The 17,646-nt window shown below is 37.8% G+C and overlaps 1 protein-coding gene across 2 annotated transcripts in view; it reads right to left on the bottom strand.

Annotated features, from left to right (window-relative positions):
- Positions 1-17,646, bottom strand: part of LOC110457429 (fibrillin-2-like) — a 117,755-nt gene that overhangs the window by 21,474 nt on the left and 78,635 nt on the right. For both annotated transcript variants that reach the window (XM_021508712.1, XM_021508713.1), the window contains 8 exons: positions 17,210-17,335; positions 14,285-14,410; positions 12,702-12,830; positions 11,298-11,423; positions 7,168-7,290; positions 6,477-6,632; positions 835-966; positions 152-274 (listed from right to left, as the gene is read on the bottom strand). In XM_021508712.1, coding sequence (XP_021364387.1) covers positions 152-274; positions 835-966; positions 6,477-6,632; positions 7,168-7,290; positions 11,298-11,423; positions 12,702-12,830; positions 14,285-14,410; positions 17,210-17,335 — 1,041 coding nt within the window. The remainder of the gene's footprint in view (positions 1-151; positions 275-834; positions 967-6,476; positions 6,633-7,167; positions 7,291-11,297; positions 11,424-12,701; positions 12,831-14,284; positions 14,411-17,209; positions 17,336-17,646) is intronic.

The raw sequence follows: 17,646 nt of genomic DNA, 5'->3' as shown, positions 1-17,646 counted from the left end.
AGGTACCTGTACAGTATTTAGAACAGGTAAATAGGTAGGTACCTGTACAGTATTTAGAACAGGTAAATAGGTAGGTACCTGTACAGTATTTAGAACAGGTAAATAGGTACGGTACCTGTACAGTATTTAGAACAGGTAAATAGGTAGGTACCTGTACAGTATTTGTTGTCCCAGTGTAGCTTGAATCCTTTCCTACAGGCACATCTATAGGATCCCTCCAGGTTGATACATATCTCAGCACAGTAGTGGTTACTGTACAGGCACTCGTCTATGTCTGTGGAATAAACTCTCATATTATATATTTTCACCAAGACTTGGTCAGTTTACGTTTTATGTGTATCAAATGAAATAACACAAGCAGTGATTGTTCAATGAACCAATGAGACGACTTCAAGAATACACGGCGAAATACAAAAAGGTGTTTTCTTTTGTATAGTTGTTATAGTCCGACCACTTTGGTATACAAATGAGCAAATACATTACTGTGTATATAGTTGTTATAGTCCGACCACTTTGGTATACAAATGAGCAAATACATTACTGTATATAGTTGTTATAGTCCGTCCACTTTGGTATACAAATGAGCAAATACATTCCTGTGTATATAGTTGTTATAGTCCGACCACTTTGGTATACAAATGAGCAAATACATTACTGTGTATATAGTTGTGCAAGGTATAGTATCACAATATGTTTATAACACATTGGGTTTACGAACACTGTCAAACTTATAACACGATGATATGATTACTGGACGAGCATGAAATGTCTATTGAGTATGATGTGTTAGTATTTTGGGATGGTATACATTCATTTACCTGACTATTTTATTACCTGTACAATTCTTCTTGTTTTTGTGCAGAGTGAAACCTTTTTGGCACGCGCAGTAGGCTGACCCTAAAACATTCACGCAGATCTGATCACAGCCAAAGTTCTCCTCCTCACCCTCCTCACATTCGTCGATATCTAAAAACGAAGAAACCGACCAGTTACCGCTGTAGAAAAGGACCACGGTCAAGTGCTTACATTATTAGTTATTTCAATTCAACCAAAACAGGAACCAAGCAACAGTGTTGTAACTATTTTTTCTATGATGTTTGTATGTTGGAATAAGCTCGTGACACAGTTACAGGAAGGACGTTGCATTACCAGGACAATTCACAATGGTGTCCAACACCATCTTAGCGTCCATGCCAATTTTTGATCAGCTACAGCAACACTATATCTCCCAATAGAGGATTCAACATTTAAACGTCTTCGTTTAATTTCGACGTAAGAAGTATTTTTTTTTTTTTTTTTTTTTTTTTTTTTTTTTTTTTACAAGACAAGACAAAACATATATGACATTGTTCCTCAGTACATGATTGTTCATACAATTTAAACAAAGATCATCATCATCATCATCATCAGACATCATCATCATCATCATGTAAGATATTATTATTAACACGTAAGCAGATATTAAGCAAAAAATTGCCAATGTCATGTACATACATAAAGACATACACCGAGACACTGATGCAAAAACAATATATATAAACCTATGACATCAAACACACAAGAGAAAAAACAAATAAACTGAAACAGAAAAAACCCCCACAAAACACAAAACACAAAACATTACAGGGGATGGGGTCCATGCCAATTTTTGATCAGCTACAGCAACACTATATCTCCCAATAGAGGATTCAACATTTTAACGTCTTCGTTTAATTTCGACGTAAGAAGTACTTGCTAACCGAAAATCTTTGCAAACAAAGATAAAAATATATATGCCCATTAAGCCATCAATGACGAAAAATACGTGTACCTGCTATATTACGACAAACAAACAGTAAAACTGTTGTTAGGGAACATGCATACCTCTACAATACTCATCACCAGTTGTATCTTCAGTATAGCCTGTTATAGAGATACGCACCTCTACAATATTCCTCTCCAGTTGTATCTACAGAATAGCCTGTTGTAGAGATACGTACCTCTACAGAATAGCCTGTTGTAGAGATACGTACCTCTACAATACTCCTCTCCAGTTGTATCTTCAGTATAGCCTGTTATAGAGATACGTACCTCACAATTCTCCGCTCCAGTTGTATCTTCAGTATAGCCTGTTGTAGAGATTCATACCTCTACAATACTCCTCTCCAGTAGTATCCGCAGTATAGCCTGTTATAGAGATACATACCTCTACAATACTCCTCTCCAGTTGTATCTTCAGCATAGCCTGTTATAGATATATCTACCTCTACAATTCTCCTCTCCAGTTGTATCTTCAGTATAGCCTGTTATAGATATATCTACCTCTACAATACTCCTCTCCAGTTGTATCTTCAGGATAGCCTGTTGTAAAGATAAGTACCTCTACAATACTCCTCACCAGTTGTATCTTCAGTATAGCCTGTTATATATATACGTCCCTCTACAATGCTCCTCTCCAGTTGTATCTTCAGTATAGCCTGTTGTAAAGATACGTACCTCTACAATACTCCTCACCAGTTGTATCTTCAGTATAGCCTGTTATATATATATCTACCTCTACAATACTCCTCTCCAGTTGTATCTTCAGCATAGCCTGTTATAGATATATCTACCTCTACAATACTCCTCTCCAGGTGTATCTTCAGTATAGCCTGTTATAGATATATCTACCTCTACAATACACCTCTCCAGTTGTATCTTCAGTATAGCCTGTTGTAAAGATACGTCCCTCTACAATACTCCTCTCCAGTTGTATCTTCAGCATAGCCTGTTATAGATATATCTACCTCTACAATTCTCCTCTCCAGTTGTATCTTCAGTATAGCCTGTTATATATATACGTACCTCTACAATACACCTCTCCAGTTGTATTTTCAGTATAGCCTGTTATAGAGATACGTACCTCTACAATACCCCTCTCCAGTTGTATTTTCAGTATAGCCTGTTATAGAGATACGTACCTCAAAATACTCCTCTCCAGTTGTATCTTCAGTATACCCTGTTATAGAGATACGTACCTCTACAATACACCTCTCCAGTTGTATCTTCAGTATAGCCTGTTATATATATACGTCCCTCTACAATGCTCCTCTCCAGTTGTATCTTCAGTATAGCCTGTTGTAAAGATAAGTACCTCTACAATACTCCTCTCCAGTTGTATCTATAGCCTGTTGTAGAGATACGTACCTCTACAATACTCCTCTCCAGTTGTTTATTCAGTATAGCCTGTTATAGAGATACGTACCTCTACAGTATAGCCTGTTATATATATACGTACCTCTACAATACTCCTCTCCAGTTGTTTATTCAGTATAGCCTGTTATAGATATATCTACCTCTACAATACTCCTCTCCAGTTGTATCTTCAGTATAGCCTGTTGTAAAGATACGTCCCTCTACAATACTCCTCTCCAGTTGTATCCTCAGTATAGCCTGTTATATATATACGTACCTCTACAATACTCCTCTCCAGTTGTATATTCAGTATAGCCTGTTATATATATACGTACCTCACAATCCTCCTCTCCAGTTGTATCTACAGTATAGCCTGTTATAGATATATCTACCTCTACAATACCCCTCTCCAGTTGTATCTTCAGTATAGCCTGTTATATATATATCTACCTGTATCTTCAGTATAGCTTGTTGTAGAGATACGTACCTCTACAGAATAGCCTGTTGTAGAGATACGTACCTCTACAGTATAGCCTGTTGTAGAGATACGTACCTCTACAGTATAGCCTGTTGTAAAGATACGTACCTCTACAATACTCCTCACCAGTTGTATCTTCAGTATAGCCTGTTATATATATCTACCTCTACAATGCTCCTGTCCAGTTGTATCTTCAGTATAGCCTGTTGTAAAGATACGTACCTCTACAATACTCCTCACCAGTTGTATCTTCAGTATAGCCTGTTATATATATACGTCCCTCTACAATACTCCTCTCCAGTTGTATCCTCAGTATAGCCTGTTATATATATACGTACCTCTACAATACACCTCTCCAGTTGTATTTTCAGTATAGCCTGTTATAGAGATACGTACCTCTACAGTATAGCCTGTTATAGAGATACGTACCTCTACAGTATAGCCTGTTATAGAGATACGTACCTCTACAGTATAGCCTGTTATAGAGATACGTACCTCTACAATACACCTCTCCAGTTGTATCTTCAGTATAGCCTGTTATAGAGATACGTACCTCACAATACTCCTCTCCAGTTGTATCTTCAGTATAACCTCCTCTCCAGTTGTTTATTCAGTATAGCCTGTTATAGAGATACGTAACTCTACAGTATAGCCTGTTATATATATACGTACCTCTACAATACACCTCTCCAGTTGTATTTTCAGTATAGCCTGTTATAGAGATACGTACCTCTACAATACTCCTCTCCAGTTGTATCCTCAGTATAGCCTGTTATATATATACGTACCTCTACAATACACCTCTCCAGTTGTATTTTCAGTATAGCCTGTTATAGAGATACGTACCTCTACAATACTCCTCTCCAGTTGGATCTTCAGTATAGCCTGTTATAGATATATCTACCTCTACAATACCCCTCTCCAGTTGTATCTTCAGTATAGCCTGTTATAGAGATACGTACCTCTACAGTATAGCCTGTTATAGAGATACGTACCTCTACAATACACCTCTCCAGTTGTATCTTCAGTATAGCCTGTTGTAAAGATACGTACCTCTACAATAGTCCTCTCCAGTTGTATCTTCAGTATAGCCTGTTGTAAAGATTCGTTCCTCTACAATACTCCTCTCCAGTTGTATCCTCAGCATAGCCTGTTATATATATACGTACCTCTACAATACACCTCTCCAGTTGTATCTTCAGTATAGCCTGTTATATATATCTACATCTACAATACTCCTGTCCAGTTGTATCTTCAGTATAGCCTGTTGTAAAGATAAGTACCTCTACAATTCTCCTCGCCAGTTGTATCTATAGCCTGTTGTAGAGATACGTACTAGATATACGTACCTCACAATACTCCTCTCCAGTTGTATCTTCAGTATAGCCTGTTATATATATCTACCTCTACAATACTCCTGTCCAGTTGTATCTTCAGTATAGCCTGTTGTAAAGATACGTACCTCTACAATACTCCTCTCCAGTTGTATCCTCAGTATAGCCTGTTATATATATACGTACCTCTACAATACTCCTTTCCAGTTGTATCCGCAGTATAGCCTGTTATAGAGATACGTACCGCTACAATACTCCTCTCCAGGTGTATCTTCAGTATAGCCTATTATAGATATACCTACCTCTACAATACTCTTCTCCAGTTGTATCTTCAGAATAGCCTGTTATAGATATACCAACCTCTACAATACTCCTCTCCGGTTGTATCTTCAGTTTAGCCTGTTATATATATACGTCCCTCTACCATACTCCTTTCCATTGTATCCGCAGTATAGCTTGTTATAGAGATACGTACCTCACAATACTCCTCTCCAGTTGCATCTTCAGTATAGCCTGTTGTAAAGATACGTACCTCTACAATCCTCCTTTCCAGTTGTATCCGCAGTATAGCCTCTTATAGATATATCTACCTCTACAATGCTCCTGTCCAGTTGTATCTTCAGAATAGACTGTTGTAAAGATAAGTACCTATACAATACTCCTCTCCAGTTGCATCTTCAGTATAGCCTGTTGTAAAGATTCGTTCCTCTACAATACTCCTCTCCAGTTGCATCTTCAGTATAGCCTGTTGTAAAGATACGTACCTCTACGATACTCCTCTCCAGTTGTATCTTGAGTATAGCCTGTTATATATATCTACCTCTTCAATACTCCTGTCCAGTTTTATCTTCAGTATAGCCTGTTGTAAAGATACGTTCCTCTACAATTCTCCTCTCTAGTTGTATCTTCAGTATAACCTGTTGTAAAGATACGTACCTCTACGATACTCCTCTCCAGTTGTATCTTGAGTATAGCCTGTTATATATATCTACCTCTTCAATACTCCTGTCCAGTTTTATCTTCAGTATAGCCTGTTGTAAAGATACGTACCTCTACAAGGGGGCTCTCCAGTTGTATCCTCAGCATAGCCTGTTATATATATACGTACCTCTACAATACTCCTTTCCATTGTATCCGCAGTATAGCCTGTTATAGATATATCTACCTCTACAATACTCCTCTCCAGTTGTATCTTCAGTATAGCCTGTTATATATATACGTACCTCACAATACTCCTCTCCAGTTGTATCTTCAGTATAGACTGTTATATATATACGTACCTCTACAATACTCCTTTCCATTGTATGCGCAGTATAGCCTGTTATAGATATATCTACCTCTACAATACTCCTCTCCAGTTGTATCTTCAGAATAACCTGTTATAGATATACGTACCCCTACAATACTCCTCTCCAGTTGTATCTTCAGAATAACCTGTTATAGATATACGTACCCCTACAATACTCCTCTCCAGTTGTATCTTCAGTATAACCTGTTATAGATATACGTACCCCTACAATACTCCTCTCCAGTTGTATCCTCAGTATAGCCTGGTATACAGATACAGTCCGTGACGTTAGTTTTGCCAGTTCCGTTTGTGGTGGACATTTTCGGACAATCAACACACTGGTCAGTCTCGTTGTTGTGGTACTGACCGATTTCACATCCTGTGTATAGAGACAGAAAACACTCACAAAATGATATACATTTAGATACTTTTTAACAATAGAATATGTTTTTTTTTTTTTTTTTTTTTAAGTATCCTTTTAAATAAGCCAACAAATTAACGCACCTGACCTTGTCACGCGATAATGAATATGCTACTTGTCAGATTTTAGCCGTGGAATGTAACGACAATATCGTGCTGATAATTGTTTTACAAACGAAAAAGAACAAACTTGGAAATTATATAAACCATGTCCCACTTCAGACAACTTTTGAAACGTTGTCGTTATCAATGATGAGGGTAACTGATAGTGGCCGATTGAGACATCTAACCTACATTTTTCGACCGATCTCTTTAAAACCTGGTATGCATTATAATCATAATGTCTAGTTGATAGCGTTTGATTAGCTTAACCTATTACCTTAGTGTATTAAGCTCATCATCATGTTTTGATATGTAGCTATCAGTGTTGATAATCCATGGGAAATACATGAATTGTTTATTTTGTTATGCAGACTAAAATTAAACATACTTACCCCGACATCCATACAGGCCTTCCTTGACGTGACCCTGGTAACAGAAGCAGTCGTAGCCCTGCGGCCGGTTGATGCATATGTGGTCACACTTGTGGGTGGTATTGGATAGACATTCGTCCAGATCTAAGACATGGCGATTAAATATTCAAAAACATTCGTCAAGATCTAAGACATTCAATAACATTCGTCCAGATCTAAGACATGGCGATTAAATATTCAATAACATTTGTCCAGATCTAAGACATGGCGATTAAATATTCAATACATTTGTCAAGATCTAAGACATGGCGATTCAATATTCAACAACATTCGTCCAGATCTAAGACATGGCGATTAAATATTCAGTAGCATTCGTCCAGATCTAACAAATGGTGATTAAATATTCAATAACATTCGTCAAGATCTAAGACATGGCGATTTAATATTCAATAACATTCGTCCAGATCTAAGACATTCGATAACATTCGTCCAGATCTAAGACATGGCGATTACATATTCAATAACATTTGTCCAGATCTAAGACATGGCGATTAAATATTCAATAACATTCGTCCAGATCTAAGACCTGGCTATTGAATATTCAATAACGTTTGTCCAGATCTAAGACATCGCGATTAAATATTCAGCAATATTTGTCCAGATCTAAGACATCGCGATTAAATATTCAGTAATATTTGTCCAGATCTAAGACATGGCGATTAAATACTCAATAACATTCGTCCAGATCTAAGAAATGAAGATTTAATATTCAATAGCATTCGTCCAGATCGAAGACATGGCGATTCAATATTCAGTATCATTCGTCCAGATCTTAGACATGGCGATTCAATATTCAATAACATTTGTCCAGATCTAAGACATGGCGATTAAATATTCTATAACATTCGTCCAGATCTTAGAAATGGTGATTTATTATTCAATAACATTTGTCCAGATCTAAGACATGGCGATTACATATTCAGTAATATTTGTCCAGATCTAAGACATGGCGATTAATTGTTCAATAACATTCGTCCAGATCTAAGACATGGCGATTAAATATTCTATAACATTCGTCCAGATCTTAGAAATGGTGATTTATTATTCAATAACATTTGTCCAGATCTAAGACATGGCGATTACATATTCAGTAATATTTGTCCAGATCTAAGACATGGCGATTAATTGTTCAATAACATTCGTCCAGATCTAAGACATGGCGATTAAATATTCTATAACATTCGTCCAGATCTTAGAAATGGTGATTTATTATTCAATAACATTTGTCCAGATCTAAGACATGGCGATTACATATTCAGTAATATTTGTCCAGATTTAAGACATGGCGATTAAATACTCAATAACATTCGTCCAGATCTAAGAAATGGCGATTTAATATTCAATAACATTCGTCCAGATCGAAGACATGGCGATTCAATATTCAGTAACATTCGTCCAGATCTAAGGCATGGCGATTAAATATTCAGTAACATTCGTCCAGATCTAAGGCATGGCGATTAAATATTCAGTAGCATTCGTCCAGATCTAAGACATGGCGATTAAATATTCAGTAACATTTGTCCACATCTAAGACATGTCGATTAAATATTCAGTAACATTTGTCCAGATCTAAGACACGGCGATTAAATATTCAGTAATATTTGTCCAGATCTAAGACACGGCGATTAAATATTCAGTAATATTTGTCCAGATCTAAGACACGGTGATTAAATATTCAGAAATATTTGTCCAGATCTAAGACACGGCGATTAAATATTCAGTAATATTTGTCCAGATCTAAGACACGGCGATTAAATATTCAGTAACATTTGTCCAGATCTAAGAGACGGCGATTAAATATTCAGTAATATTTGTCCAGATCTTAGACACGGCGATTAAATATTCAGTAATATTTGTCCAGATCTAAGACGCGGCGATTAAATATTCAGTAATATTTGTCCAGATCTAAGGCACGGTGATTAAATATTCAGAAATATTTGTCCAGATCTAGACACGGCGATTAAATATTCAGTAATATTTGTCCTGATCTAAGACACGGCGATTAAATATTCAGTACTATTTGTCCAGATCTAAGACACGGCGATTAAATACTCAGTAATATTTGTCCAGATCTAAGACACGGCGATTAGATATTCAGTAATATTTGTCCAGATCTAAGACGCGGCGATTAAATCTTCAGTAATATTTGTCCAGATCTAAGACACGGCGATTAGATATTCAGTAATATTTGTCCAGATCTAAGACGCGGCGATTAAATCTTCAGTAATATTTGTCCAGATCTAAGACACGGTGATTAAATATTCAGTACTATTTGTCCAGATCTAAGACACGGCGATTAAATACTCAGTAATATTTGTCCAGATCTAAGACACGGCGATTAGATATTCAGTAATATTTGTCCAGATCTAAGACGCGTCGATTAAATATTCAGTAATATTTGTCCAGATCTAAGACACGGCGATTATACACTCAATACCATTTGTCCAGATCTAGGCAATTTCAAATAAAGTCAATATACATGTAATTCGTCATGATAGATCTGATCTGATCCATAGTCCCCCATCAGTAAGGATTTCTTTTTATTACAAATCTGTACGTTTAATTCAGGATCAACCAGTTCCCTTCAAAAGAAAGTATCGGTTAAAAGTGTCTTGTGAATGCTGAATTATTTTACGGCAAACGACCATGGCATATTTTTCAATGGTTCGAGTTATATAGGTAATTTTCCATTCACGGATCCAATATTAAGAATTAATATTACAGGAAGACCATTCTGCCATTTCCCATATATGCATTAGCGAATTACGGAAGAAAATGGACCGATTGCAGAGTTCTATTCTTATTCGGTAACACCGAGGGAAGGGAGAGTATGGGGGTGAGGTGGGGTATTAAATAGCACTATAAATGATTATAGTCCTACAAGCACCTGGTTGGTTTGTTCTGGAGATGGTTATTGGTTAAATCACATTAATTATATTATTGCTGAGGCCTCATTTAAAATCAATATAATGCGATCTTTGAAATAAGATTCTTATTCTAGCTGTACAAGACTACATGAGATCAAATATTTCTCTTACAACATAATGTTTCATATACACGTGTGATGTACTTGAAGCTGAGGTGTATTTATATAACAACATATAAAACCCCTTAACAACCGACACCCTCCTTTCCCTCCCTTTCCTTCCCCTTGTTTTACAGCCTTCTCGCCCTCTTTTTCCTTCCCCTTGTTTAACACCCTTCTTTCCCTCCCTTTCCTTCCCCTTGTTTTACACCCTTCTTTCCCTCCCTTTCCTTCCCCTTGTTTAACAACCTTCTTTCTCTCCCTTTCCTTCCCCTTGTTTAACACCCTTCTTTCCCTCCCTTTCCTTTCCCTTGTTTTACACCCTTCTCGCCCTCTCTTTACTTCCCCTTGTTTAACACCCTTCTTTCCCTCTCTTTACTTCCCCTTGTTTAACACCCTTCTTTCCTTCCCTTTCCTTCCCCTTGTTTAACACCCTTCTTTCTCTCCCTTTCCTTCCCCTTGTTTGCCACCCTTCTTTCCCTCCCTTTCCTTCCCCTTGTTTAACACCCTTCTTTCCCTCCCTTTCCTACCCCTTGTTTTACACCCTTCTCGCCCTCTTTTTCCTTCCCCTTGTTTTACACCCTTCTCGCCCTCTCTTTACTTCCCCTTGCTTAACACCCTTCTTTCCCTCCCTTTCCTTCCCGTTGTTTTACACCCTTCTCGCCCTCTCTTTACTTCCCCTTGTTTAACAACCTTCTTTCCCTCCCTTTCCTTCCCATTGTTTAAACTGTTGTCATTGATTGTGTTATTGTATGTTACGGAATTGTTAACAATATGCTGTATATTCCGAATACATTTACAGATTACGATTAAGGTGTTCGATTTACTTACGTATCTAAGACACTTGTTTCTATTTCCTATTTTGTATCATACTGTCTTGTTTCAATTTGCATAATATTGTTTATATATCAATTAAAATACTTGAATAAAATAAAGTTTAAACTAAAGAACACTTTTATTTATCTTGATAGAGGGCAATATCTAACCAATAAATCGCCTTTGACAACATTGTTCATGCTCTATTGAGGTACGGTTAGCGAGGAGGGTGGAGGTAATCACATCTTACCTTCACAGGTCCGCTGATCCGCTGCCAGTACGAAGCCCGTGGTGTTACAGTCACAGTAGTAGGACCCGTGTGTGTTCACACACAAATCCTCACAGTGGTTCACTCCCTCCATACACTCGTTTATATCTGTCAACAAACAATCAAATCAGTGTTCTCTCTCCCAGTATACACTCGTTTATATCTGTCAACAAACAATCAACTCAGTGTTCTCTCTCCCAGTATACACTCGTTTATATCTGTCAACAAACAATCAACTCAGTGTTCTCTCTCCCAGTATACACTCGTTAATATGTCAACCAATCAAATCAGTGTTCTCTCTACCAGTATACACTCGTTTATATCTGTCAACAACCAATCAAATCAGTGTTCTCTCTCCCAGTATACACTCGTTTATATCTGTCAACAAACAATCAAATCAGTGTTCTCTCTCCCAGTATACACTCGTTAATATCTGTCAACAAACAATCAAATCAGTGTTCTCTCTCCCAGTATGCACTCGTTTATATCTGTCAACAAACAATCAAATCAGTGTTCTCTCTCCCAGTATACACTCGTTAATATGTCAACCAATCAAATCAGTGTTATCTTTCCCAGTATACACTCGTTAATATGTCAACCAATCAAATCAGTGTTCTCTCTCCCAGTATACACTCGTTAATATGTCAACCAATCAAATCAGTAATTTCTCTCTCCATGCATGACAAAAACCAATCAAATCAGGGTTCTTTCTGTCCCCACATTGTAGATTTATCAGCAACCAATCGAACCTGTAGCTCGTTCTCTCCATAAACTCGTTTTTATCAATCAACAACCAATCAAATCAGAGTCTGTTTCTAAACAGTCGATGAATTGTCCACAACCAATAAAATAAGTGTCTTTCTCCCTAAAACAATCAAACATCTTTCATGTTAAAAGCAAGATAAATATATATCTTCCGCGAATGATTCCGTTTTATGTACCCGTAATGACTTCCAGCTCCGACCAGCATCAACTCAAGGACCATTCAATAATTTTCTGTGTCAGGGTTGACGTGCCTTGCCAGATACCCTATTCCAACAATGCTGACTACGCATATCTGAACGTGTTTTTTGTCCTCGAACATATATCTACGTACGGTTTCTGATACCGGGAGATTTCAGTCATACCGGCAAGGCTGTACATACCTGGTCAGTACTTGTGTCCCAGAAAATTGGTCTTATTTACATTATGTAGACACGGATACACCTGGGCGCGACATCCAGTCCTAGGGGACTCAGCCCTTACATGCACGGATTACACATAATTGAGAATGTCTTCCAGGAGACTTTCACTCACTCTACTATTGTTAGGGCGACACGTACCTGATCATGAATCCCGGTCCAAGGAGACCTTCAGTCCATCTACTATTGTTACGGCGACACGTACCTGAGCATGACTTCCGGTCCCATGAGAGCTTCAGTGCTGACCCCTCACAGTCACAGTAGAATGAACCATTGGTGTTTATACACAGGTCCTCACACATAGACACGGACGAGTTAGCACACTCGTTCGTATCTGTCAGGGATAGAAAACAAACTACAAATTCGATTCCAATTTGGTATTCAAAGTACGTTTTTATGATAAAAACAAATCTGCGTTAAATAAATGTATTTCGTTATTAGCATTATAGTCATAAAGGAAAGACACCTATTCATGTATGTTCATACTAAAATATATATTATTTAATTGGCAATATCTTTGGAATGGTCAATAAGCATTGAAGTACAATACATTAAGTATATGAAACACTTCTGACTTGTGCACGTACCGTCACATATATATAGGATCTAAAATAAGTTTTCATTTCATATGAGATTTAATGAAACGAGTCTTAGGAGTTTTTATTTTTTCGAGCCTTGTCGAGCAAAAATTAAAACTTCGAGACGAGTTTCATAAAAGCTCATATGAAATGAAAACACTTTTTTGATACTTTTTATCACATAACTCAGAAAACTTACATTTTGACAGGTTAAACGGAGACAGCCATTTTGTTGCGCCATTCACAATTTATGACGTCACGTCATTGTCCATATTATGACGTCACAATCGATTTCTGACTGGCACAGCCAATGAAAAACGCTCCATGGTATATTACACTAGTGACATATGTAAACATATTACACGGGCGAATTCACTGGCCGATTATGTGATAATATTAGTTACACGGATTTTTGGCAGGGTATACGGGATGGTATGACCCTAAAGGGTTTCGTATTTCCTGAGGCCGATAGGCCGAAGGAAATACGAAATCCTGTAGATCCTGTAGGAAATACGTAATCCTGAAAACCCTGGAGCGTTTTTCATTGCCTGTGCCAGTCAGAAACCCTGCCAAAAATCCGTGTAACGAATTTATTACCCCTTTGAGTCTTTTATATTGGCTTTGTACCCAGTTCCCCGTCAACTTTTCTGTTGTCAAGATAAAAATGGCACAGTAGATCTACCTCATTTAGTTTCGCTTTATCAAATTCCTCGAACTGTTCTTCCTGATTCTTTTCTTTTAAATACGTCCTCAGCATGTTTGCCGCTCGTCTGTTCGACTTTTGTGTGTTTTGTGTCACATAGTTAGCCCTTTTGGCGAGTATTTCCTCATCAGTATGCGAAGCGAAATGTTTTGCCATTTTGTAAACAGGGCCGGAAGCAAACGACGAATGCGAGTTGTCTCCCGTTGCCCGGCCGCAAGATACAAAGACACGTGACCCGTATACCCCCTTGTAAAACCACGTGATTCCACCGTTTACTGCCGAGAATCACGTGACATGACCGTATACCCCCTGATATTTTCGTATACCCCCTGAGATTTACGAATGCGGTTTGGTACACTGTAGTTTGTAACCAATCAGATTCCTAGATTTTTCTCAAAGGGGTAATAAATGTTGATATGCTTTACCTGCTAAGTGTTCAGTGTACCTACAAATGTACCTCTACAGGTAAGTGTATATGATTTACCTGACCAATGTTTATGTACTTACCTTCACAGGTGTGGTTGTCAGATAAGAGGATGTAGCCCGGGTAACAACTACATTCTGCTCCACCTTCTGTGTTGTGACACAAGTGACTACAGTTGTAGTTGTCATTCATCAGGCACTCATCCACGTCTGTAAAAACACAAAGTTACAGGATACAGAATTGCATGGCAACACAAAGATTCAGACTAACATAGAGATATGATAGAAACAAAGAGGTGACTGAGGTGTGAGCAAGCAATAATTCGAACTCAAAATCGACGAACATATTAAGGGCAAAATAAGAATGAAGGAAATTTTTACATGAAGACCATTAGCAAATTACAGGGAGAATAAGACCAGGTGTTCCAGAATAATAAGCGCTTATTTTCTTCTTCCTGGATGTTCATGGATCTCATCGACGACCTCATGTAAATCTGTCAAATCCGAATAATGTTATGTCATCAAATTAAGAACCGGGTAGCATTAACGACATAACTTCCACTCTTATAATCATAATTACAAACATCGACCTTCACATAGAACAAGAAATTAGAATTGTTCGCTATGTGATCTCGATGGTGACAATACAATCTAGCATTATTCTTCATCACTCGGCATCTCTCGAAACCTTGTTTTGTAAGTTTGTCAGCAGACGACACCAATAAAGGAAATCGTGACATTGGAAGCAAGACCATACAAACCGAACTAACTGCGACAAGTATACACTATTGGTGGGAGCGGAAGGACCGAACTAACTGCGACACGTATACACTATTGGTGGGACGAACTAACTGCGACACGTATACACTATTGGAAGGTCGAACTAACTGCGAAACGTATACACTATTGGTGGGTCGAACTAACTGCAACACGTATACACTATTGGTGGGAGCGGCAGGACCGAACTAACTGCGACACGTATACACTGTCGGTGGGACGAACTAACTGCGACACGTATACGCTATTGGTAGGTCGAACTAACTGCGACACGTATACACTATTGGTGAGTCGAACTAACTGCGACACGTATACACTATTGGTGGGAGCGGCAGGACCGAACTAACTGCGACACGTATACACTGTCGGTGGGACGAACTAACTGTGACACGTATACGCTATTGGTAGGTCGAACTACCTGCGACACGTATACACTATTGGTGAGTCCAACTAACTGCGACACGTATACACTATTGGTAGGTCGAACTAACTGCGACAAGTATACACTATTGGTGGGAGCGGCAGGGCCGAAATAACTGCGACACGTATACACTGTCGTTGGGACGAACTAACTGCGACACGTATACACTGTCGGTGGGACGAACTAACTGCGACACGTATACATTATTGGTGGGTCGAACTAACTGCGAAACGGATACACTATTGGTGGGAGCGGTAGGACCGAACTTACTGCGACACGTATACACTATTGATGGGAGCGGCAGGACCGAACTAACTGCGACACGTATACACTATTCGGCAGGGATGAGAGGTATTTTACAATCGGTTATTTTACAAATTAGTTTTTAACCGTTCCTTTTGGAGAGTAAAGATAGAGGCACGCGGCTGATGTAGAATAGTCTGCAGTGTACTGTTTGTTGTATTCGGGATGGACTTTACGATGGATCTGTTCAATGTATATATAAAGTTAACACATAACAATGAATATCTTTAAAAGGTGTTGCAAGATTTGAGAAGGTTATGTTACCAGTAGAATATAAGGTCTTCATTTATTCTCGCCTTTTCTCTAAAACACAAATAAGCCAGCCGAGAGAAAATACAGTTATTTTATTCATGAATATGCCAACAGTGTGCTGGAAAATTTTGCTGCCCAACCCCACAATGATATTGACAACAATAATCTCAATAATTCTCCCGATTGTATCTTCGTTATATCCTATCTTGGCCGTTGTCGTGATATTCATTTAATATGCTCAAAAATAACAACCATGTACTATTTTATATCATCCTTGTAGGAAAAGAAAGCTGTTATAACAAGTGAATCAAGGCGCTTCTTCCGTTTGCCATGATGTATTGAGGTAAAAATAGTGGAAAAGTTTGATGTTCCCCTAAAACAAACATTTTTTAAGAAATGGTACTCAGAATAAATCAAAATTTCCTTTTCGCTCTTTAAAATCCATATTTTCGGGCTGAGTTTACATACACTAATTCTTTAAATAGTCAATTCCTTTATTTCTATCATTTTTACATATTGTATTTCTGAACACTTCAGACTTTTATTTCATTCCTCTAGTATTTAGTACCTCTTATGATTTCTAAATAGATAAATACGCCACATGGTGCAATCAATATCTACCTTGTTTGACTGTGTGTACCGACTTATGCATGTTTCCTTTATCTGCATTTTAATGATTGTTAAAGCTGCCAAACCGAATATAAGCTGTCTCCAATTTTGAACTTGATTATGTCATTGACATAGATTTCAATAATGAAAACGATAACTTTGTAGTCGACAAAAAGCATGAAGGTGAATATTTATGCTACAAATGGAGACTCCACATTGAAAACATATACATGAAAGATTTACGTCGTTAACTGAAATTCATGATAAACTACTAAACTGGCGGATATTGATTAAAACAATTAACCATTATTACTTGGTAGAGTATTTTTGTGACCGATGAGACTGTTATCTTATTGTTTGTGCTGACAGCTTGACAATTTACAACTCGAGGCGGCATATTCTGATACAGGATTAACCTCGCATGCTAGTAGAGAATCACTTTAATTGAACCAGAATAGAATCCATATTCAAGTGAAGATCTAGACGAACAAAAATCTAATCTACACAATTGATAAACTCTACTTATCTTTCTTAACTACTTTCTCTTATAGTTTTTGGAAACTCTTGATTTACCCTACAAAATGTAAATAATTACAGCTTACTCGACTAAAAGACATTATAACCGACCCCATGCTAGGTAATCTTACCGTCGCAGGAGATACTGTCGTTGTTGAGCAGGAAGCCCGGGTATGGGCATGCGCAGTGAAAAGAACCCAGCGTGTTCTCACACGTTACGTTACAGCCACCGTTGTCCTGTTCGCATTCGTCTATATCTGCAAACAATTGATGTCACACATTTTACTGGGACTGACAAACATTCGTCTATATCTGTAAACAATTGATGTCACACACTTTACTGGGACTGACAAACAATCGTCTATATCTGTAAACAATTGATGTCACACATTTTATTGGGACTGACAAACATTCGTCTATATCTGTAAACAATTGATGTCCCACATTTTACACGGACTGACAACTATATGTGTAAACAATTGATGTCACACATTTCACTGGGACTGACAAACATTCGTCTATATTTGTAAACAATTGATGTCACACACTTTACTGGGACTGACAAACA

Source organism: Mizuhopecten yessoensis, unplaced genomic scaffold (genome assembly GCF_002113885.1).
Source record: "Mizuhopecten yessoensis strain PY_sf001 unplaced genomic scaffold, ASM211388v2 scaffold9133, whole genome shotgun sequence".
Lineage (NCBI taxonomy): Eukaryota > Metazoa > Mollusca > Bivalvia > Pectinida > Pectinidae > Mizuhopecten > Mizuhopecten yessoensis.
This window is presented reverse-complemented; position numbering and strand designations above follow the sequence as displayed.